Source organism: Ruditapes philippinarum, unplaced genomic scaffold, assembly GCF_026571515.1.
Source record: "Ruditapes philippinarum isolate M1 unplaced genomic scaffold, ASM2657151v2 ctg3612_1_1_1_1, whole genome shotgun sequence".
NCBI lineage: Eukaryota > Metazoa > Mollusca > Bivalvia > Venerida > Veneridae > Ruditapes > Ruditapes philippinarum.
In genome coordinates this window covers 1-26,397 of record NW_026852788.1, presented here as the reverse complement: position 1 = coordinate 26,397, position 26,397 = coordinate 1, and the positions used below count along the sequence as shown (strand labels likewise).

Below are 26,397 nucleotides of genomic sequence, written 5' to 3'. Positions count from 1 at the left end.
TTATCGTTTCCTGATGTCGAACTCCTTTAAAACTGCCATGCTGCCACACTCTTGTTCATTTTCATTACTATGTATTGGAATGTAAAATATTATCAAGTGAATAAAGTAATTAACACATTGCAAACCGCATGTCCAATCCCCGAAATTTAAGATAAAAAGGTCAACATATCTCCAAAACTCACCTCACACGGTAGAAATAAAGTTAAATTAATGAAAAATTAGTCATTCAGTACATAAAACATGTAAATCTTTAATTACGTTGTGAAGAATTGTACTACAATTTTCTTAAAGTTTATTTTCTCGAAATCATTTTGCTCATCTGGAGGCATGGGTCTTTAAATAGCAGCTTCAGATTAAGGCTAGTCCACTATTCAATAAAGCACCATGCAACTTTAATGCCCCAGATGAGACCAAATATTTCTCAAGAAAATTAAACTTGAGAAAAATGTACTAAGATTTTAAGAAAAGTACAAAGATTTAGGATTCACTTAATAATTTACATGTAATTTGGGATTCAGAACTGCTTTTGCAGTATTTATCATCATATTTCTACAGCGTTACAAACGGGGTAAGGGCTTATTTTGACCTATTTTGGTATTTTATGTTGGTTGCTTACGCTGCTTGTAATGTGTAAGTTATTTTCTTTGTTCACTTCACAATATTTCACTTTTAAATACTTTTTTTAAAAGTTTCATGAAAATTAGCATGAATCTGGAGGGATGCTGCTTTAACACAGACGAATTAAAATATCTAAATACGTCAACAAGTAAGTTTTAAATTAGATTTGTCTACAATGGACACAGTTCCCATTGCTATTTCAAATATTAATAAAAACAGTAGAAATCTTTAATTTGAAAATTCTTGAAAAAAAAGATGATAAAATTCTAGTGAGTCAGAATGAACATTTATATGATGAAAATTATATTTTGTTCTCGAATCATTTATTATTATCGAGAAAAAGATATGTATTATCGGATCATGTGTCTCTCATAAACAACATTTATATTTAAGAATACCCTGCTTTGTTGTTATGCATTATACTTAGTACTATCAACATACTTTTTTATGGTACTATAGGTCTTCCATTACAGACCAGTACACTTTAAACATTATGGTTGGATTAGCCTTGCACTGACTTCGGACTTCTTAGTGTCATTTAAAGGGTATAAAGCTATATCTGATGAGAAATTTTGTAAAGATTAAAAGCCGTAAATACATATTGTTTTCATATGCTAACGGTAATATCTGGAAAAAGTTATAGAATGCCCCTGTTATTTAACATACATGAATATTGTACGTAAATCAGAATAACATGTTCCGGAACAAAATAGTCCCTGCTATTTAAGTTGGTTTTGCGATTATATAACACATGTTCCACTCGCTTCATTAAAATATATGGGCATGTTTCTTTTGTTTTATTTTTTGTAGCTATTTTAAACAATATTTTTGACATCCAAAAACACCAAAGTTGTTTGTTTCATTTTACGCCTTTTCCCAACAGTATTTCAGTCATATAGGCGGTAGTTTCCTAATCATCGTTCCTGGAGAGTTACACCAGTACTAGACTACCTTCCTCCGTGCTAAACTACATAAGCATCTCCCGGGGACCGAACCCACGCCAGAGAGGTAACTGGATTAGAAGTCATAGTCTCTAAACCCTCGACCACGGAGGCGGTAAAAAAACAAATATAAAGCTTTATACACACATATATTTTTAATCAAATCGTGGTTTTTCCAAAAGTATTTCTTCATGTGATACATACACATATATGAGTTGTTGTCCTGTCAGTTCCTTATAATAAACGTTACTATATGTGTCAGAAAATGGCAAAAGCAGTACAGCAGGTCACAAAAGAAAACAGGAACATGCGTACATTAAAAAAATCTTGTTTAACTATATACAGAGAAAATATACTATAATACAGAGAAATTTGATTTCAGTGAATATATAATTTTAACATAAATATATGACCTGAAACAGGCCTGTAGTGTAAAGCCTGACATTGTTTCGTCAGTGGTGGATAGTAAAAGTGAGAATAACGGTTTCACGACATCTGCCATTACATTATAGTTTACAGCTATCTGAAATTATTATATGCAGTACATGTACACACACTTGAAACAGTTGTACATATTGTGATTTGGGTGACTTATTTACGGTATTTTAAAACGATAATACTTATTACATGTATTCAGAATGCATTATGTGAATTACGTAAATTGACTTGTAAGATTCTAACATTGCACGGTATGGACAGTAAAAATTCAAAGTGTTTTATGTTTAAAAAAATATTTTTTAGATAATTATCAATTAGCTTTTATTTAACATTTAAATGGCAAAATCTTCAGATATCCCAGTTACTGAATTCAAACAATCCAGTCATGATACGACACAGGAGAGATATGTTTAGAAAGAAACCAACCTCTACAAGAGCCATTCCATTACCATCGGCTCGTATGTCAACTATTTTTGTTGGAGGTGGAACCTGAAATATAAACATAATGGTAAAATTTCTCGGCCAGCTGATTGATGTATTTCAACCAAGGAATTACGGGTTCGAGCCCCTCTGGGGTTACAACAATATCTTTACGTATTACATCGGGAAGATAGTTGTACACTCTTCAAACACAATCGCAACACGTTAACACTTCCTGCCGACTGTTATATAGGTAATCAATTAGGATTACGGGTCCAAATGGTGACTATATTTAAAAAGGTTTGAAGTAGAAACATGTAAGTTAAAGCTAAATTGTTACAAGCGATATAGGTGTTTGTGTTTATCTTTTACATATTTCAATTATTTATTTTTTTTGGGGGGGGGGATAACGGATAACAAAGAACAAATAAAGTCTGGATGTGCAAAAACAATGAGACAGAATCCTCACAGTTGTAAGTTTGATTTTTTTTCTAACGTACAATAATTAATAAACAAAAGAAACATACATCAACTGACTGAAGTAGAAGAGCATTTTGTGACTTGATTTCAAAAAAATGACCAAAGTTTGTCGGTGTTCCTTCTATCTTGATGTTGACATTGAATTTTTTGGAATATATTAGAGCTGCAAATTCTGACAGAGCTTGTAGAGCAATCACCGTATCCTGTTATATAATAAAATAATAGAGTTTTGGATAGTTGTTGTAATTTACAGACTTTAAAGCATGCATAGATTGTCATAAAGTTGAATTATGTTTGCATCAGTTGATTACAAGTCATCTGGTTTAGAGATTAAAGTTATTATTTTCACTACAAGTAATTATTTCTTGAAAAACATTTTTCTTGAATACGATTGAATTAGTAATGCTTTTTTCTAATTACATAATTATTTTCTATGTCTCAACATGCAAGTAACTTCACAGTTATGTATTTACACTTTTTCAGATTTACAACATTGAAATTACATAAGTTTAGCATACGTGTACCCATAAAAGGATGAAAGTTATAGATTAGAACTTAATCTATCTTGACATTTTTTTATTTCAAATACCTGTGTCGATCCGAATCCACCAGTTGGATTACGTTGGTTTACCAACCATTTTATTACTGGAATACCTTCAGTTACTTTCGCGGTAGTAGCGTATGACAACAAAACGTAAGCTGTCGTTTCTATATTACGAGACCTGGCCTGAGAATGTGGTGGTATCCATCTTAAATTACTGGTGTCAGGCTCCTCCTCTACCTTCCAGTACTTCATGCCACCTGAATTAAAATGAGAATTAAAATTATTAAAGGTAAAGACATTGCAAACATAAATGTCAATAACAAGTATACAATATCAAAATATCGAAAAGCCATTGATGCAAAAAATATTTTAAAAAAACAAAACTGTACACAACTAATTCTAGTGCATTTTTTATCATATACTAGTACATGATAAATGGATTCAAAGCCTTATAGAAATGCTTATATATCACATTTCTTGCAAACAAAGATTATATTTGAAACGTGATGCAGAAGTATGTTTTATGACATATTTAACAAATGTTAGAAAATATTAATACCGTTACCTGATATCGTTGCCTTGGAATCAAGCTTGGCAAGGACAGCATTAAGTTTGGAACTTTTGATCAAAGCTAAAGCGTAGCTAGCAATGGCTAGCTCATATACATCATCCATGCCTGGTACTTTATCCTCTAATGCATTTTTTACACCAGTAATAGTGGATGACAATTTGGCCGGAACACTACTAGAAAACTGAATACATGTATCACTTTATTGTAAGAATTAATGGGAAAAAGAAATAAGAAAATTATACTGATGGTGAAACAAAAACTCGGATAAAATATTAAGATACTTGTTATTTGGATACAAATTTTTTTATCACGCATACGATAAGATGCACACTAGACTTATCATTGCTTTAATTCCATGCAAAATCACTAGGCTTTTTAGGTGGCACACCTTACATTATCATTTGGAATGCACAGACTATATTGTTATCATCAGTTCCAAGGACTTTGTGATGAGAAACCATACGTAATTTATTTTACGCATGGTAAGATCATGAATCTGATATTTTTATTTTTCATTTTCCATATACGCTGTAAAAAAAGTCTTGATAATATAAAATGTAATATATCACAATCATGAATATAAAACGTAAAATAACTTTTATTTGGACTAAAGACTAATACACCTTTATGTCTTGAACAGAAAATTGGTATTCTTTTATTACTAGGGCAAAAATAGTCTTATAGGTATGTAGCTTTTTCTTTATCAAGAATAACAATGTTGAAATACCTTTGCTTCTTGTGCCTCTAACAAAGCTATTAGTGTATATATTGCTAGGTTAAGATCTCCTTTTGCTGATCCACCCTGTAAACAACGAAACAATCTGACCTTCATGACAATATATCTTTTCCTTATGAGTTAAGTTTTTTTTTCCAAAATCTTGGCGCTATTATTGTATTGAAATACCGTCAGACAGTATATATCATAATATCATAAATATAATTATGATCAAAATACTGAAAAAGATAATTATTCTATCAATTTTCATGCAAAAATGTACTTAGCATAAAGATATGCTCATTTTCATTTCTGTTACATTTGTGAAATTAGCGCCGTTCATTAAAAGGGATAGGTGGAGTAGGTACAATTTTCAAATAACTCGCAAATAAAAAGAATCGATTTTCAGTCAAATTTTAGCTTTTACTAGAAATGAGTAAATATCTACTTTACAAGTACATGCAAAAAGGAATAAAATCAAAATACAAAACAAATCTTATATTGACCATTGTGTCCGCTCTTACAGAATGAAATTAGATCTAACTTAGAATAGTTGTACAGAGCTAGGATGACTTGAGTATACAGTCTCACAATATACACATACTATAACATACCTTGCTTATGTTCTTTGTAGAAACTGCACTTATAACAACAAACCATCGTTATTGTACTATTTATATAGCGTCTTATAATTTCATATATCGTACAGAAGATCTTTGATCATATTTAATGATTCTTGCTAGTTCCCTTTATTACAAATCATATGTCTTTTAGAAATTTGTTCTTTACTGCGTACGTGCTATATAAATAATATTGTAATCATACAACTGGTTATCTGTAAACTTCTCGTACTTAATGTCAGACAAATACAATGTTTAACATTTTTTTTATAAATTTAACATTTTACTAAACCTGCATTTCAGTGTGTATGACTTTTCCAGGTTCGTTGAATGTTCCCGTTGAAGATTTATATTGAGCCAGTATCCAATCGATTGCTCTTTTGACAGTATTACCATCAATGAAAATGTACGATTTTGCTTGTGAAAAAGATTTAATCACAAAAGCTGTAAGCCAAGTACTCCCCGATGGATCACTGTTGCCAAAAGCACTGAAGGACCCATCATAATGTTGATACGACAATTCCTTTTGGTATCCTTTAAATAATATCAAAATGAAGAAACGTTACTTACTATCATAAATTTTAACTGAAAATTAAATTCTATAGTGAAAATTACCTCATACGAAAACATGCAATCACAGAGTAAAATTGGCTTTCGTTTAAACAAGACAATAATCTTGTTTTGAAATTAATTTCTTTTTCTTTAGTTGACATTTCACAATTATAGTAGTTTAAACAACAGAGTGACATTATTATTGTTTCTACTTCCAATACAATGATTTGGAATAAAGCATGGTGAAGAGTTTAATACTTGCACTGCTAAACATGTACACACTTTGTCAATATCAGTAAGCACTAAGAAATGGTTGATTAATTTATCTACTACTTTAGCGGTACGCTATATACAGATAATTTTCATTAACGTGGTGCTACATGCTTCGGATGTACTCTTTTTTTTTTTAGCTATTTTTAAATATTTCATTTTTTTATATTGCCTTTTTATATTAGGACATTAGTAAATGATAAAATGATGTACCAACTGACTTCAAGAAAAAATTAAATGCACGGTGTCAATTTTTACGGCGATTTTATATCACCTAGGTCTGCTCATTTTGAACATTGTAAATTATTTTCTTTTATACAATGATTTTTAACAAAACATTATCGCTTACCAACTAGCATAAATGATTTGGCTTTACTTTCGTCTTCTGGCTTCAGATTATTTGTTGCAGTCAGGTATTTTATAACAAATATGTTTGGAACAAAATTGATCATATTCTGTTCTCCGCACCCGTACGGCATCCTCAACAAATTAGAAATTCCAGATATAGACGGTCCCATCAGATCACCTTTGAAATAAATATCAGCAATTATACATATGAGCCGCGCCATCACAAAACCAACATAATGCGTTTGCGACCAGCAGACCAGCCTGTGCATCCGCACAGTCTGATCTGGATCCATGCTGTTCGCTTACAAACCCTATATCAAGTAGAGAAACTGATAGTGAACAGCATGTATTCTGATCAGTCTGCGCGGATGCGCAGGCTGCTCTGGATTCATGCTGGTAGCAAACGCATTATGTTGGTTCTGTCATGGCACGGCTCACATACACATTTGTTTTTAACTTTACGTGATTTCATTCTAAAGATCGAAGAAATAAGATAGATTGTCGTATCTGTACACGGAGAATGGTAATTGAAATGACTTTTTCCACATATTTAAGTAGTAAGAATTTATCATTTCTGGTCACATCAAGGAATATTTAATCTTTTAGACAAAAGAAGGGGTATATTATGTTGAATATGTTAAGCATTTGTAATGGATATATTTCAATTGACATAAAATCGTGGAATAAACCAACTATAAGAGTATGTGATACTTTTATCTTAAAACTCTTTAATTTTTGTTTACATTTCTCATTACATATTAGGCAGGGAGGTTTTCTTTTATTAATAGCATAATGACCTATCAGAATTTTCACCTATTTCTATTTATTATCACTGCCCTATATGGATAGGTCCTGGTATTTAAACAGTAATATACAGGTTAGAGAAAATATGCGTCAAAGGACAAGCCCGACTTAATGCATGTTTACTGTTTAATAAATTTTATATAATTACCGATTGCAGAAGCTCTGATATGTACGGAATCATCAACGACGTCATCTGGTAATGTAATCAGTATTCTTTTGTTGAATGATTTGGCATTTTGTAAGTCAATCAGAACTGGTATGTTATAACTTTCAGGTATACCTTCAGGCTGAAAAATTTGATAATATTATATTCTATCATATTTGTGTTAAAATACAATAATTCAAACCATCTTCCATGAATTATCAGATCTGCTTCTTGACACGCTTAAGTATATGTCGGCAACATATACTTCTTTCAAGTTTTTATTTAGAAATATCAACAACAAGAATCCATCTTTTTGGGACAATTTTATATACAACATAATCATTTGCTCATTTTTTCGAACTCGTGTCAGTTGAATTCCGGTTTTTAATTTAATGGAACTGAAATTAAGCTGTTTAGTGTTTGAGTTGTCTTAAAGCAACATAAGCAAATTTATTAATTATATGTTCCTATTTATACACAAATATGTTAGATGCACATTAATTACTTGTTGAATATATTTTAAATCACCAAATAAACTGTATTTCAGAATTATTCCGTAATACGAACAAATATTCATAATAAAGAACAAAACACGGGCGTTTTTACCATGACCACGGTTTTAATATAATAAACGCCGTGCTATGCCCATGCATAATTTCATTCTATTATTTGATTGTTTTGTTTAATTGGGATTTATGTCACACCGACACACTATAAGTCATATGGCGACGTTTCAGCTTTATAGGTAGAGGAAGACGTCAGGTACCCTTCCGTGCATTATTTCAGGCACGAACGGGTACCTGAGTTTCATTCGATAAAAATTTAAACAATATACAGATATATACATGCCTCCACGAGCAATTGTTTCCTAACAGCATCACCTGCGACCTTTGAAACGGCACCCACTTCAATGTCTATGTTTCCAACTTCAACGGCCATTATTGGAAAGTTTAAAGTTGTCCCTCCGCCGGGAGCTACCTAAATGTAACATTGTGATGAGTATAACATGCTTCATAATTCAAAGAAGTTTTCTTTTAGAACATTTCAGTTAAATACAAGTAATAACATAACATAACACATTACATTAGTATCGTATTTGTAAGAATGGAAATATCTATACATGTATTATATAATTAGTCGCCGTTGGCAATTTGGTATAATTCATGTAAATACCTGATTTGTATTAAAAACATTGTCTAAAATTTGCTTACACGCTTTCCTTTTCATTAGCAAATGTATTTTATGCTTTTAGATTTTGATGAAATATAGCATTATAGAAACATTGTTACAATTTGTGTAAGTTACGTGATTGTTTGTAAGGATTACCTGAATTCTTCGTTTAACCTCTACTTGTTTGAACACCAGGGTCGATGAGCCTGAAGACTTTTTAACTATGATGTTTTTGAAAGACGATGATTTCTTCAATACGACATCAACCTGTAAAGAATTTCATAGATTTTAGATACAAAATAGTGTAAGAATCGGGTGTTTGTTAGGGGAAGTCTAGAACTGATCTACATTATCTGAGTAATATCAAATTTAAAGGTAATTAATGATTTACAATACAATTTGCATGAAACAAGTGATGTTTAAGATGGTTAAAAAAAACGACAAAGATTTGCTATTATTACCGTAAGTGTCTTTGTAAAGAAATTAAAGATGTTTGCTTGTAGTATAATCTGTTCCCCACGAATCACAGAGTACGGTAGTTCTAGACGGATGAAAAACTGCAGAAATACTTCAAGCTGAAAGCAAAAGCGTCTTTTTAGAAATAAAATGAAAGTAATGTAGTTATGATTCACATATTTGTATCATACACCTTCTTGACAGGTAGATTGATTTCTTCTAGACACAAATATTTTGTCTTCCAAGAAAATAGATTGATTTTATTTTTTTCTAGACAGACATTTTTATTTACGCATCGCAGTGCATACAAACAATATGAAAAAGATTTTTATCACATAAATCTTTACAGCACTAAAGATACAGTGTAACTTCCGAATTCCGGAACTTGTGAAATCCGGAAACTTCTAAAAACCGAACATTTTTTTCGGTCCCGATTTTTCCCTTCTATTTTCTATTAAGATAATACTTCTGAATTCCGGAACTTCTAAATTCTGAATTCCGGACGATATTTTTGTAAAATTAGAGTCAAATCAATGCAATTTTACCTCCAAAAACCGGAAATATCCAAAGGTGTGAAATACATTGTAAAACGAGAATTTTTACCCTGCAGGAAGATTTATATATAGATATGTATATTAAAAACAGTTGTCCCTTATTTCCACTGTGGTTTTTTTATATTTGGCACGGGTTGCACAATGAATTGTAAAATATTTCACTTAAGTTTAAACACACGTACAGTAGAAACCCTCCTTACGACCACTCCGGATTTAAGACCAACCCGCTAATTTTCATCACAATTAGAAACTGTGATACTTTAACCGTTTAAATTCTTAAGAAAAACGAAATTCAAAAAATGTTAAAGTAAACATACAAAGTTAAAAAAATCTTGATTATGATTTTAAATGTGTTCATTTTGTAATTTCAGGTCCAGGGTATTCTGAAACGTAAGGCAGAGATTATGGAAGGGTATGAGTCAAATCAAAATGTAGACAGAAAACGCATATGTCAACGTCCGCCAATGGAGGAAGTAAACACACTTATGTGGCAGTGGTTCCAAACTGCTCGTTCACAAGGTATACCAGTGTCTGGTCCCATGCTACAGGAGAAAGCACTTGTGTATGCTAAAGACCTAGGTTATCAATGATGATTTTAAGGCATCAAACGGATGGTTATCAAGGTTTAAGACCAACGCCATAATATAAGCTTTTGCGTCAGTGTGTGGGGAAAGTGGTAGTGTACCTCAGGAAAAAGTAGATGACTGGATTCAGAGGTTGCCAGACATAGTTTTCTGGTTACAGGTCATGTGACATTTTATAACATGGATGAAACTGGACTTTTCTTTTCGTGCACTTCCAGATAAGTCTTTAAACATTGCGCGGCGATCATGTAAAGGTGGGAAAAAATCAAAAGATCGCATAACAGTCATGCTTTGTTGAACATGGAAGGGACTTTTTGAAAAACCACTAGTGATAGGGAAATCAGCTAAAACCAAGGTGCTTTAAAAACATAAACACAAAGAACTTACCTGTAGATTGGAGATACAACAAGAAAGCATGGATGACTAGTGGACTATTTTACTGACTGGGTGAAGGATTCTAATGCTAGAATGAAACGTGCTGGGCGCCAGTGTTTTGTTATTGTTAGATAATGCTCCATCTCATCCTCATGACTGAAACTATCAAATGTGAAAACTTGTAGTACCTTCCAGCCAACACTACATCAAAAAGCTTCAGCCTCTTGACCAGGGCATTATTTCAAAACATGAAACAGATCTACAGGAAGAGATTGCTAAGCATCAGTGTCTTGCTAAATTTGACAATGGATCTACTGTGAGTGCTGATGAACTTTTCTAAGAGTTTGACTGTCTTTAGCATGCCATTCAATGGACTAGTTGTGCGGTAAAAGAAATAAAGCCAGAGACTGTCACTAAGTGTTTTTTTAAGGCCTGTGGACTGAACTGTCGTCGTGAAAGTGTGGATGTGGAAGATGATGACGATGATGACAATGTGCCTATTGCGGAATTTAGTAGAATTGATTGAGAACCGCTCAGTCAAAAATATCTGTTGAATCTGTGATGACGCCAGAGGATTACATTAAAATTGACAATGAATTGATAGCAAATGATGATATCAGTGAGAAACTGGGAGAACGAGCTTATTGAAGCTCATAAATCTAACAGGATCTATAGATGTAGATAACGATGAGTGTACTGATGACTTTAGAACCTGGTACTGAGTGTTTAATCAATTCCCACCAGGATGCCCTTAAGTGGATTGAACAGCTCAAGTTGTACTGTTTCAAAAAGGACTTAATGACTATGTTGAAGAACAATCTAAATGCTAATGGCTATTTTAGTGCACTTAATTTATGTACATGTACATGTATGTTGAGATTTTCATAGTTAAATGTTTTATAAATAAATGAAGAATAAAAAACATTGCACATTATTTTATGACAAATGATTGATTTATTGCAATAAAGTTATGTAAAATGAAAATTTTATTTACTTTATCAAATCCTGAAGTATTTCCCTCAAATGGGACAGGAAGTATATTTACCTTGTAGATCTACAGTAAGGAAAGAATTCAAACAAATAACCAGGCTATCATGCTAAAACTCACTAATCAGACCACCCCGCAATTAAGACCACTTTAGAGCAGTCCCATGGGTGGTCTTAATTGAGGGGTTTCACTGTATATCTATAAATAATTCAAAACCTTTAGAGAACAATGTCTCGAGTATAAATTTTCTTTACAACTGATTACTGCCTCTCGGGTTATAGATGTAAATCTGTACGACTTACTTATTCATTTCTTATAATTTGACAAGATAGGATGCACCCATTCGTTGGGGAGATTGGAATTGTAGAATGGGAATAAGGTGATAACATATGTAATAGCCGCGGATTAAAAATGCTAGACCTGTGTAAAGCGACATGTTTACGAATTGGTAACGAACGTTTTGTTAAAACACGGACGCGTACATATTTTTAACTGTAATGAATGTAGCGTTATTGTCTTTTTTTTTGTTAAAAGATACAGATCTTTGCTTTCAAAACATTAATCGACCATGTACCATTATCATTTAATATAAATGGAAACAAGCCGTAATTCATTCAAAATATCAGAAAATTATAAATGGGCCAGTCTAAAACGGGTATAAGTTGAAAGCTTAGTGTATTCAATGATGCTATTTTTAACGACTTTTTTGGACATTAGACAACAGCCAATTACTCAATTTTAACAGCAATAATAGAAAAACGAAAAGTCCTTTGGGTTTAAGAATGGTTTTCAGAGAAATTCAATAATCTGTGTTTTAAATCACGTTATAATTGTTCTCAATGCGTTTTACTCGGAATGTTTTAAAAAATAGAGAAAATAAAATAAGAATCCCGAAAAGAAAGTTCCAAAACGGCAAATATTAAAAATGTTGCAGGGCTCGGTTTGATTGGGAGCTTGTTCATAGACGGTTACAGTCAAATGCCAAACAACGTCCACGCCCCCTAGCACTGAATTAGCCTGAACATTTTTTAAAGATAAACCACCCAAACCTTTTGTGACATTGTTTTTCAAATTTATTTTAAATTTACTTGTAAAAACGGGGGCCACTGTATGGGGTTAAAAAGTTGGATTTCTTCTGTAATAAATTTTCCTAACAATGGGGGGAATTTTACGAAATTGACAAAAAATACCATTTCCCTTTATAAATTTTTCTTTTTTAAAAAATTGGGAGCGTATTCTTTTCTTTTGTCCCTTTATTTTTTAAAAAAATCTAAAAAACAGTTTGCAAATTTAATATTTGCACCGGTAGTTATTTTAAATTTTAGTTAATTCAAGCCTTAAATGTTTGATTAAATAATTTGTCTTGTTACTAAATAAATTTAAAAAAATATGTTGCACAGATTTTTAGAAGAAAAAACAAAAAGTTTGTTGAAGCCCAAAAACCTTTTTCATAACAAAAATAACATTTAAAATATTTGTTTAAAATTTTGATTTTCCCCATTTTCCCATTTAATTTTGAAAAAAATTTAAATTAAAAAATACTGATTCCCGGGGTTGGGAAACATCTTTGCCCCGTTTTTTCCCCGGGATTTTTTTAAAGTTTTTTAAATTTTTTTAAAGGGCCCATTTTAAAAAAACGGGTGCATTTTTATGATGATTTTTGTAAAAATTTTGCCTTGAATTAAATACCAAATATACTTTAAACCCATTCTATAAAAAATTTAAAAGTTTTTAACGGGGTTGCCCCAAAAAAACTAAACAATGAGCAAATAATTAAAAGTACCCTTGCTATTAAAAAGATTAAAATTTAAAATGACAAAACCTTTGCAGGTAGTGGACCCAACGCCAATTTCCACTCTTCGGATGAACAGAAAAACCATTTGAAAACCCTTTGATGTTTTTTGGTGTCGGGAACTGTTGTTTTTTAATGATTGCATTACCCTTTGAACTACAAAGAATTGTTAGACCAATGCTCAATGATAAAAGCCATTTCTTAACTATATGTACAATTTTATCAGTTAAGGAATGTTGTAAAAATTTACCTTTATATTTGCTGTTTTTCTATATCTATTTAGATTCAATTATGTGCTGTCCAAATAGATGAAGGCTAATAGTTTTCTGCTGAATTCGGTTTGATAGTTGTCAATTTTAAATAACATTTATTAACGCTTATCAGTGAATCGTTATTTCTGAAAGTTTGAATAGTCAACTGTATACAAATTGAATGCAATAAATAGTAAAACTTTAAAAAACAACAATAATACTGATTAAGTTGCAAAATGATTTAACAAATTTTTCACGTCAAGGTTTATCAATTATATATATCAAATCATTTAAGTCTTACTCAGCTTTAGCAGATTCGTACACCCATGTTTCTGGAAACAGAGTTCTCACTCTTGGCCCCTGTCCCTCATTACCACCAATACTACTACTTTTAGCCATCGCCATCATTGGGGGACCATCCATCATAGCTTCAGCAAACATTATTCCTCGAACTAAATTAATGCAATACTAATATGTATTTATACATCCGAATTTTTCTGTTTTTGTTGTCTTAATGTTTCTTAATATTTTTTTAGTTGGATTTATTGTTGCACCAACACAATATAGGTCGTAGGGCGACTTTCCAACTTTACCGTGCATAAGGCGCGCGTTCTTGCCTTAAGGCACGAACGGGCACCTTAGTATCACCTACGTTTCCGAAGCTGGCTGGATAGCTTCCTCATGTAAAAGAGTCCAAGGTCCCTGTCGGTATTCGAACCCACAGAACTGAGGGACACGTTGTTTGTAGGTTAACCACTCGGCCACGGGCACTTCTTCCAAAATTAACAGATAATGATGTGTTGATATTAGAATTAAAAGCAATATCTATAGATCGTTAAAGAAGAAGTCAATATGTTTGAACGAAGAATGAACTATTAAAAATTGGTCTGTAACAGTAAATTATGTGATATCATTAGTGACATTTTGAATGTAGCATTTTGTTATGGACAAACATACAACAAAAAATATGGGAATGTTTATCAGTAGAAGTAATTTAAGATGAAACAAGAAACGTCGCAATGCGGCGAAAACTAGGTTTTCAACGACCAAGTGATGTGACAGGAATTAGGAAAGAAATATGGCAGTGAAGTAAAAATGATGCTGTTATTTCTACCAATTGCAATAGTTCAAAATGAAAATAAACCAGATACCTGAGTAGCAACGCCAGGCTGTACTATGTACTGCAGTTATTATGTAGAAGCTGAAAATTCTATGTAATAGAAAGAGCACAGAAACACGAGGTTATCTGATTTGTACGAGGGGGCGTAGCCCCCGAGTATTAATCAGATTACCGAGTGTTTTGGTGTTCTTTCTCTTTTGTATCATAGTCAAACATAAAAACACGTTCCCTGTTGTCACAATATGAAACCCGGCCAAAATGAACCAATGAACGAAACATCTGAATATGATATTTTCCTGTCGCTTTCCCCTTTCTCTGCGTCACAATATGTAAACCCCAGCAAAAATGAAGCCAATTCAATGGGAATGCTCTGGAGTGCGGGTATTAGTTAGGAGTGCAGGTAACTAATACCCGCACTCCAGTTAACACACTGTGCATGTACAAATGTATATGTATACGATATAACCCTGACACATTTTCAACAGAAAGGTCTCCAAACTATGGTACAATGTCTATTGTAAGCAAGTTACCTTGACCTTGCTTTCTTATTTCTAAGTAGCAATCCCAAGCTGCATCTTAATATCACCTACCCACACAACAAGTTTGGTGTCAATTGGTCAACTCAAATTCAAGTGTTTGTTTTACTCACCAGTGACCCTCACATTGTTCACAGACACCTCGGTAGCGATCCAAAGTTGCGTCTTGACATAAGCCACCCACATACTAATTTCGGTGTCAATAGGTTTCAGAAACGTGAAGTTATTATTAGACAGTGACATTGAACTCGACTACAGAAATCTTTGTAGCAATCCCGGGTTGCGTTTTGATTTAAGGTACCCACACACCAAATTCGCAGCCAATAGGTCACAGCTAACTCAAGTTTTTATGTGGAAACTGAATTTCTGTTTGTTGTAAGTGACCTTGACCTTAATCATAGTCACCTGGGTATTAATCCCTAGTATGGTCTTTATACAAGCTACCCGCATACTAAGTTTGGTGTCAATGGGTCAAGGCAAACTCAAGTTATTGAGCGGGAACTTAATTTATAACTTATAATTTTAGCAACAGTGACCTCGACCTTGATAACACATCTGGGTAGCAATCAAAAGCTGCCTCTTGTAAAAAGCTACCAATACGCCAAGTTTAGCGTGAATAGGCCAAAGCAAACTCAAGTTATTGAGTTCTATTTCTACCAACATTGACCTTGACCTTGATCACAGACACCTTGGTAACAATCTCGAGTAGCGTCTTGATATAAGCTACCCACAAACCAAGTTTGTGTCAATAGGTCTCAGCAAACTGAAGAAATTTCAAGAAAACGGAACTTCTATTTTTAGCTACAGCGACAATGACTTTGATCACGGACATCTAGGAAGCAATCCCAAGCTGCCGCTTGATATAAGCTACCCATACACCAAGATTATCAATAGGCCAAAGCAAACTCAAGTTATTGAGCGGAAACTGCATTTCTTTTTAAAGCAATAGTGACCTTGACCTTAATCATAGACGCATGGACACCAAGTGGTATCAATAGGCCAAGCAAACTCAAGTTATTAAGCGTTAACCAAAAGTTCACGAAAGTCCTCCCGCCAGCCGACTTCAGCATTACAATAATCGGTTTTCGTAATAAACATGGTACAAGCGAAAAACTTACAATGGTAAGGCTTTTGGTACAGGTAAGCATCTGTCAGTACCTTCAGTCCAGAGTTCTGAAAAGAAGCACGAATTACAAGAAAAGTATGTACTTATAAAATGTTTATTTCTTAAGCTACATAAAAATTGTTTAAGTCCTATATAAAAGTACGAAAATATGAAATTAAGATTCACCCGATATATGATAATAATGAATAAATAACACGTGTGGCATAACTAAAGTACAGTAGAAAAGCGACTTTCGAAATAAAGAGAAAATTTCTTTATTAAATCTTCTAAAAACGCGTGAATTATTTCGACAAAAAAACCCCCTTTTTTTACTGAATGAACTGATTTAAAGTTAACTAGATAAGCACCTCGAATATACTAGTAACATCGACACCGCTAACTGGCAGGGGATAATACGATCTCCAACAGGGGAAAAAACCTCTACATGATGGGGGAGCTTGACTGTCATATGAGTTTAGTTCTTCTTCTACCTAGAATGTTCAAGAATTTAATAGACAGTAGATTACTTATACAAATTGCCTCACATTTATAATATTAATGTATTATACTTGTATGAGACGATACAGCACTTGCTGACTTAATCTATCTCATAGGGAGATCTGAAATGGGCATGTCATCGAGATGTTGTAAAATGAGAACAAAGATTCACAAGGCACGGCGTATTTTAAACTTTACATACTAAATAACATTTCAACTAAAATATTCTTCACCGATGAAGATAAAAGAATTTAATCATTTATAAATATTGAGATAGAATCATCTATTACGTTACATTAAAAGCGAAGTCGGTAAAGATTATGGATAACTGCTGAAAAGCAGACATCAAATGGAAAATTATAGTTTCAAAGATTAACTTCAATGAGAACGAAATAAATCTTACCATTGCGTTTTGTATTTTATTTCCGTATTTAAGTATTTAAAGTGATAAAGACACGCACAAACATTATGTTTTTTATCTATGAATTAATTAATAATATGACAATATAAAACATTTGTACCATAGAAGGCGTTATATCGTTTCCAGACTTCAACAAAAGAACGCTTTTATCAACTGTAAGAACGTTACACTGAGACCCTGCGTCCGCTGTCACTCGTATAGAAACGTCATTTCCTGGTTGTTCACGTGCTGTCTTCTTACCATTCGATTTTATATAATCTATATCAACCTATATTGTAAATAAATTATGTTTATTTCAATTTTGGTAGTATTAAGAATGTTATATATACTTCTCCTACTTTTTCTTTTTTCTTGTAATGTGAAACATGAGATGTTAGTAAAACAATTATGCATAACAAGAGCTGTCACAGGAGGCAGCGAAGCTCGACTAATAAAATACTGGATGCAGTAAGGAGGACAAAACTATGAAAGAAAAATCAATTGTGTATAACATTTGTTAACATAAATTCTAAGTTCAAGGGGGAATAATTCTGGAAATAGTATCGCTAGAGTTATGAACCTTGTCACACAACATGTGTGTAATGATAAGAATATATATTTGACGTTTGAAGTACGTAAAGAAGTTATGATATTTCTAAAGAAAATCCTAAGTTCAAAGAGAGATATATCTGAAAATATTGCTTTAAGAGTTATGAACCTTGACACATAAGATGTAATTGATGATGAGGAATAAGTATTTGAAGGTTGAGGTAGATACCTTTAAAAGTAAAGAAATTATAGTATCAAAATAACAGTTTTCATGTAAAAAATCTAAGTTTATGGGGAGATAATTCTTGTAATATTGGTGCTAGAGAAATGAACCTTGACACATTAGATGTGGATGATTATAAGGAACATACATTTGAAGTATGAAGTTGATCCCTTAAGAAATAAAGAAGTAACAGTAAAAAAAGTATTTTTTAAGGAAAATTCTAAGTTCAAGGGGAGATTAACCTGACAATATTGTTGCTATAGTTATGAACCTTGTCACATAAGATGTGGTTTTGATGATAAAGAACATACATTTGAAGAATTAAGTTGATCCCTTAAGAAATAAAGAAGTAACAGTACAAAAAGTATTTTTAAGGAAAATTCTAACTTCAAGGGGAGATAAAGCTGAAAATATTGGTGCTAGAGTTATGAACCTTATCACATAAGATGTGGTTGATGATAAGGAACATATATTTGAAGTTTGAAGTTGATACCTTAAGAAATAATGAAGTTACAATAAAAAATTGGAATTTTTAAGGAAAATTCTAAGTTCAAGGGCAGATAAGTCTGTAAATATTGGTGCTAGAGTTATGAACCTTGTCACATAAGATGTGGTTGATGATAAGAAACATATATTTAAGTTTGAAGTTGATACCTTAAGAAATAAAAAAAGTTATAGTGAAAAATATTTTTACTGCACCAAAACTTTAATCTGAAATCTGGACGCCGACGCCGGGGCGAGTATGGCAGCTCTCCATATACTTCGTACAGTCGAGTTAAAAAGGAAATTAACAATAAATGAGTAGTTAATTGACAAGAACTTGCCTTGTTTTTGAATATACCAGTTACATCAAATTGGACGGAATCTGCAATAACTTCACCATCCTGTTTAGTCCAGTAGACTACGCATCTTGCAGATGGTGCCATATCAGCGGTAATCATTACTTTAAAATTCTTCGATGTTTTCTTCATTTTGAATACACCTCCTTTGACAATCAATCCTTTAGAAATAATCTGTAAAATATTTGAATAAATTAAGCATTCTCACGCATAATAAATTCCATATTGATAATACCTGTAATACTAATATGTTGCAGCCTGGAACGGAATATCCGCACGAGACAGCCGATTCAAACTTCAAAAACTTGGCAGATGTTTTTCTTGCACATTCTATTATATCATCAATAGTTTAAATGAATTAAATTTTCGAAAAAAAGTTATTTTCCCCATAGTAGAGCATGAATTCTCAATTTCATTTACGCTTTAACGACGTCATTTTTGAGAATTCCCCTTTTAATGCCAGATTGAAATTGCCATCATTGATAAAATTAACGAAAGCTGCAAGAAATAACTTTGCACTTACCATGTAGTTGACCTTGATTTTGCGAACTGTTGACTGCACACTAAATTTGCATTTTTTACCGGTCTGTAATTTTAAAATATTTTTGAAAATTGATATGAGCAATTAGGAATAATGGTAAAAAACATATTTTTTTACAAAGCCTATCTAAATTAACACTAGTTGGATGCAAACTTTTTATTGTAGATTTAAATGTTTTGTTCATAAACATTTTACACTCAAGTATAGTCAATTTGCTGACGATGCATTAATTATTCTGTAGCAGAATCATTGGTTAATTCAACACTATATAAAAGTACATGTATTAATATTTACCTGTGGATTTCTTGTTTTCAGTGCAATTTGAATGTATGAGTGACTGGGTGAATTGAACTTTTCAAGATATTTTAACTGCTTCAGGTTTTTAAACTTTGCCTGCAATGTGCATATGTAATATTTTGGATAATTATATCATTTTTATCATAATCTTGGTTCTTATTTGTTTCGTTAAGCATAAAAATGTTATTATAAACGTTTATTTAACAATGCAATATATGTATAACATATTCTTAGATACTGGGCTATTGAGTGTGAAAACAATCGATGTGCTTTAATTTCAAATCCTCGCGGAATTCTTAAAATCATTTGGTTACGACTGACTTGTTTCTGTTTCGACAGGTTTGATGTGAAATGTACGGGATTCGAATCCCAGCCAATTAAGCATTTTATTTCCAGTGTCCTTTTGTACTGATATCTCAGTAAAATAGCCATAGATAGATTCTTTATTTCCTTCAATGTACATGAAGAGCTGAACATATATACAAATATATAACTACAATATTAACAAAACAGTTTAAACAGCTAGATACAATATTAACATGTAGTCAAATATAACTATAAAGCAATATCAATTTACAGAAAACAGCAATCCAGAAATCAATATTTACAAAATTTCTAGAAGCATACTCATATTTAAGGTAAATAGATAAATACATAAGCTAACAAACAAATAAATAATTATTGGTTGAATGAATAAACCATATAAATGTATCACAATGTTAGCTCTGTATGACAGTAAATTAGCCAAGAAATGCAAAGAAAATAAATCAATTGTTTCATTTTAAAAAAAAGTAAAGAAACCCTGGCCAAATGTTATCAAATTCAAACTATATTATGGGTAAAGGTGTTTGTGTTTTACAACTTGTATATGTTTAAAGATATGTTTGGTTTATAGATGACCTACACACTTAATTAAGTTGCAATAAGTAATTGTTGCCTATTTAAAAGTCACTAAATTTATAGAATTGGTCCAAAATAAAAACAAAATTATAAAGATAAATTCTATAAAAACTTTGCTTCATATGCAAACATAATGTGTTTGCATTTTGGCAAAAATGCATTTAAAAGAGTAGGTATGGCGCAAAAAAAAGACTGGACGGTTAAATTTGTTTAAATCTGAAAAGTGAATGTCTTATGCTTTAAAGAAGATAATTAAAGTAATGAAAAGTTGATACCTGTACGTGTCACGGGCGTGAAAGCCTTAAATTTCAATAACACAAAGTCATATCAATTTTGTTACATTACAGTAAAACATTAGTCTTTTCTTATATTGTGTCACATGTCGATAAACATATTCATTTACATGTACGAAAGATGTAATGCGTACAAATCTGAATAAATCATCTGTTCTTTCCTTCTTAGAGTTTCTTTTAAAAATGAATAAAAAATAAATATTCTAAAATTCAACTAACCTCGATGTTTATTTTAGTAATGAATATAGGTACGGAAAATGTAAATGGGAGTATTCCATTTTTTGGAACGTTCAGTGTTTTGGGTCCAAGCACAATTGTTTGATCAGGATAGTCAGTCGGTGGTGGGAAAGGTGGTGCTATATGGAATAAAAAAGAAAAACCCATCATACTATGACATTTAAATTATTATGATTATGAGGCAAATTTAAAGATTATATCACTTAAAGTAGATTGTATGTTACACTATATATCAAACGTACATTAATAAACATACAATTTATTCATTAAAAATCTTGTTCATACATAACCTCATTACATTACTATGAAAGTTCATAATGTAATAAATAAAATCAATTCAAAACTTGCATTTTTAAAACGAATTTCATATTTTTTGACGGATGATATGAAAATGTTATACTATAATGCATATATTGTGTCAACAATGGACTACTGCAATACTATATAGGGACAAAACTGCAAATAGGATACCGAAAGAATATTCAACATACAAAAGAGGGCACTTCGAGTAATTCTGAAACAGCATGTAACAAAGTGTATTCAAAACACAAAAATTGCTTACTTTTGAAAACAGATGCAATTACCACATGACCTTATTGGTTTTTAAAGTGAACATAATCTGGCACCACAATATATATCTGAACTACAAGTTTTTTCTAATAACGATAGATATAATGTTCGCTCTTCAACGAATAATGATCTTATTCACTTCAGGCCACGGACAAATTATATGAAACAAACATTTACATACAAAGCGGCACATTTATGGAATACATTTCCAACTGACAAAAAACTACACCTTTAAGGGTAAACTTAAGGATATTTTAATATAAAATACCACTTCAAGCGCTAAAAACTTAAAAAATTGATTTTTTAACAGAAATTTATATAGCTTGTTTGATTGTTAACATTGATTGATGATTGTATGTGCATACGATGTTGAGATACTAATTTCCATAACTTATTATTTATAATCCACAAAATTGCCATGTATTTTGTAAGAGTGTTTGTCGTAATTATATTACTGTTTATTGTAATTTCTGTTTTCTGTTTAATTATGTACAGAAGGCCATATTAAAAATAAGTTGTATCTCTTAATATGTCACCTTCTCAAAATAAAGTTATTATTATTATTATTATTATTATTATTATTATTATTATTATTATTAAAGCAACTGGATCATATCAATAAGTGGTTTCTGATAAATATATAAAGATCTCAACCGATCATTTTCGCCATTGGTGCATCATTAAGCGGCATCGGTACTGGTATAGGTTCCGGAAGTGGGATTGGCTCGGGGGTCTTTGTTCCGAAGCGCATGGTCACTGTTACATTTACTTGCGAGTCTGTGGCTCCCAGAGGTTTATCATCTTGGTCAGACAGAAACAGCTATGTAATTGAAAGAAATAATATTTTTAAAAGCAGCTTGTCGAACGAAATGGAAAGCTATAATTATCTAACGTATGTATTTAATTAAATACATTTCTTTAACAAGTAAAATGTATTATAATACCAAAACGATATAATGTTATTGCCAGTTGTGTTTCAATGGTAATTCATATCTTCATGCCTTTGTATGTAAGTATTTAACTTCATATAAGTGCCCATCGTCGGTTACCCACGGTATATATATACCGTACATACTACAAGTAATAGAAAGAGCACCGAAACACGAGGCTATCTGATTTGTACGAGGGGCGTAGCCCCCGAGTATAAATCAGATTGCCGAGTGTTTTGGTGTTCTTTCTCTTTTGTATCATAGTCAAACATGACAGCACGTTCCCTTTTGTCATAATACGAAACCCCAGAAAAAATGAACCAATGGACGAGCATTTGAATATGATATTTCTGCCCCTTTCCCTTTCTCTGCCGTCACAATAAGTAAACCCCAGCAAAAATGAACCAATCAACGGGCATTATCTGGAGTGCGGGTAACTGATACCTGCACTCCAGTTACCGCACTGTGCATGTATATGTATACGATTTAACTCTGACACTTTTTCAACAGAAAGGTCCCCAAACTATGATACAATATCTAGATAATGTAGTATGTACGGTATATACGACAATGATTAGTGCCACGACATACATTTAAAGACACAACATTTTGTTTTCAATTTTGCCTTTAAAGAGTTCTATTATGTTTTAACTTACATAACACGTATATTTTAATCCGGGTTTGAAGTTATTGGCTCCGTCCATAAATACCAGTTTTTCTTCTCTTTCATAGTACTTTATTTCGGTAGACCCGCTTCTAATATTGCCAGTAAGACCTTCTTCTACATCAGCCACTAACTCAAGTGTTGCAAAGTTCAGATTTCCAAATTTGTCAACAAGTGATTTCATATCAATAGAAAAACTTTGAATGCCATTTATCTGTAAATAAGAGGAAAAAACTTCTTTAGATTTTTTTTTATCCAGCTGCAACGAGGTGATTTATTTTTAAACATATTGTCATTAATCCATTAACCTAGGCAGAATTCAAGGCTACATGATGAAAACAGGAATCTTACCTAATACATTAAAGTCACATTCATATAATATATAACTGTATATCTAAAGAATATGAATGTACATCTTAAGAAATGCACATTATTTGCATGTTAATGTAATACATAGTTAATAAATAAACACGTACCTTAAAGTAATGTTTTATTTCTCCTGACCTATATTTACGCTTGATAGTCAGAGTCCCATTACCCTCTACGCCTTTGCCAAATGTATACCTAAAAGATATTGTTAATTTGATTAGTACATTGTTCCAAATTTCTACCTTTACGTTATATGATGAGTATTTAAAGCATATACAATTAAATGCTCAAGTATGGGATAAATAAGTTAAGCTTTAGTGGTGTCTATAGATGGCAGAATATAACATAACTAATTCGATTATTAATTATCTAATTAATAAATTTAATTATTATTATTATTATTATTATTATTATTATTATTATTATTATAAGACTGAATTAAACATAAACATGAATTAAACATGACTTTAAAATCTCACTTTGCTTCCACTTTACCGGACAAAGCCTTGTCTGATGTTATGCCAAAACTAGGGACCATAACTTTGACTTCAAACTTGGGTAATACTATATAGAAAACATAGAAAATGAACAAAGGAATTAGAAATACCGGAATGAATTTATGTTTATGGTTAATATCCAGACATTTTAAAATTCTATTTGATTAACATACATGTACACAATTTATACAAGTAATACAATTGACATTCATGCGCATATATCATAGAACATACAATGTATACTATTTATTTATACCAATATTAATATTATTGCAGATACATACCATACTGTTCTACTGTAAACGTCTTCGTGCTCGACGTACCCTAAATGTAACAAAATATATTGATTGATTGATTAAATGATTCACTTCAAAACACGTTGAGATAACATTAAACTTAATAAAACATACACAAAACAGAAACAAGATGCGTGAATGTCCAACAATATTATATAGCAAGGATTTCATAAAAAGCGTTTAAATAAAAAAATCCCTACTTAAGAGATAGTATTGTGTATCATAAATGAGTATTTTTGCATAAAAACTGCGCATGCAATTACGCATTAACGGACAAGACATCATGCATTTAATATTGGGAATATTTTTGGGAACACACGCCGTTGCACGTTGCACTTTACGTGTTAGGTTCATTTCGTTAAGAAATATTGTTATCATTTTTGAAATTAAATTATAAAGCAGCAAATTTGCAATTTCTTATCTTTACAAGTAAAAAACATGTCAAACTTACACCTTGTATAACTTCTATTTTCCAATCACCAAGCGGTGGTTGGTCAGACAACTGAAGTTCACCTTGAAATACACCACTAGGGTCATCAACTGTCAACCATTGATTTATCTTGTTATTATTGGGATCCTTAAATAAACAGCATCACAATAAGAATATCCATCAACTGAATTATATAGCAAATATTAGGTTTTATATCACATACACCATTACATGATTGTTAAAAAAAATTAAACATTTGTTTCTTATACCATAATTTATATCTTTATAAAATAAACTATTCTTTTATAAAGGCCAAGATGGCATATAATCTTATGTAAATATTCATCTATAACAACATTTTATTTCATTTTTAGTTTGAAAATACGTACAAAAATTGAGACGTCGATCTTTTTGTACACCAAAGAAAGATCTGGATTTGCTCCAAATGTGCGAAATTGAACTGCAACAAATTATAAGTACTCATTAGAACACTTAGAGGCATACACTCCCTGAGACACTACCAAAGTGAACGGCAGTGTAACATTCGACCGAGTATCTATTGTTGATATAAAAGCGTAACAAACGTACAGAGTGTTTTGGTCATTACAGTATAAAATTGCGAATCTTAAGTAAGTTGACTACATACACAAATATCAATAGTAATATATACCTTTTTGTCCAGGTTTATAAATAGCCTTATCCGTTTGTATAAATATGGACATTCCCTTCTCGCTATAGCTAAGATCTGTCGAGTTCTTGAAAACTGTAGTCTTATCATTACTTCTGGCTTCTACATTTAGCTGGTACTGAGAGTTGGGGAGATCAAGGGGTAACTTCAAGACGATTTTGGCACTTACTGCAGCTGTAAATAATCATTGTATATCCTCTCGAGCGTTCAAAAATAATGGGAATAAGATATTACATGTACAATTATCCATTGATAATATTTGAAGACATTTTTAATAAAAGCTGATGCTAAATTTTATTCCTCTGTACATAGCATGTATGACTATGCGCACTTTCAATGACATCTTATTTTTAAGCATTGTTTCGGCGGAGATGTATGATTTAATAGGTAATATTAAAATGAACAACTAACACGGTGTTCCGGTGAGACAGGGATTAATTCACAATTATGAAACTTGACCATTGAATTGTTCATACGGCTTTTTAATTATATTGCCTATTTGTTATTTATTGCGGATAAACGCAAACTAAAATAAATAAATCGTTTCTTGTTTCAAATAGCTCATACTTGCTGCAACAGACATTGAGTCCCCCGCAATAACTTTCGACTTGGAGCTGATTTCAGCATTGAAGACAATTTTGGGGAGTTTTGTACACTGTAAATTTTGGGAACACTACACGTGTTTTACCAGTGTTTCAAACAAAAACACTGACGTTTTCATATAAAATGCTTATGTTTTTGTATACGTTTCAGTGAAAACACATATGTTTTCAAATTTCA

At 31.9% G+C, this 26,397-nt stretch overlaps 1 protein-coding gene across 1 annotated transcript; it reads right to left on the bottom strand.

Moving 5' to 3' along the window:
* Positions 1 to 26,264, bottom strand: LOC132724313 (CD109 antigen-like). Its single transcript, XM_060709158.1, has 31 exons — positions 26,185 to 26,264; positions 25,600 to 25,791; positions 25,319 to 25,389; positions 24,951 to 25,076; positions 24,488 to 24,527; positions 24,186 to 24,270; positions 23,814 to 23,901; positions 23,330 to 23,551; positions 22,399 to 22,564; positions 21,157 to 21,293; positions 19,742 to 19,840; positions 19,430 to 19,492; positions 18,892 to 19,080; positions 17,417 to 17,584; positions 16,766 to 16,888; positions 16,411 to 16,465; positions 13,938 to 14,088; positions 13,433 to 13,541; positions 9,098 to 9,211; positions 8,793 to 8,903; positions 8,316 to 8,444; positions 7,470 to 7,608; positions 6,519 to 6,695; positions 5,640 to 5,881; positions 4,740 to 4,814; positions 4,007 to 4,193; positions 3,487 to 3,698; positions 2,945 to 3,100; positions 2,424 to 2,486; positions 1,973 to 2,082; positions 1 to 67 (listed from the first exon to the last, which is right to left on the bottom strand). The coding sequence occupies exons 1-31, from the start codon at positions 26,198 to 26,200 to the stop codon at positions 1 to 3; spliced, it is 3,882 nt and encodes a 1,293-aa protein (XP_060565141.1). The 5' UTR covers positions 26,201 to 26,264.
* Between the last annotated feature and the right edge of the window lie 133 nt (positions 26,265 to 26,397).

What these genes read in the sequence shown, in the direction of transcription:
- LOC132724313 (XM_060709158.1), bottom strand. An exon ending in AAATAGAAGTTATACAAGGT is followed by an intron (nt 24,528 to 24,950) that starts GTAAGTTTGACA and finishes TGTTACATTTAG; the next exon opens with GGTACGTCGAGCACGAAGAC. An exon ending in TACGAATCTGCTAAAGCTGA is followed by an intron (nt 13,542 to 13,937) that starts GTAAGACTTAAA and finishes AATTCTTTGTAG; the next exon opens with TTCAAAGGGTAATGCAATCA.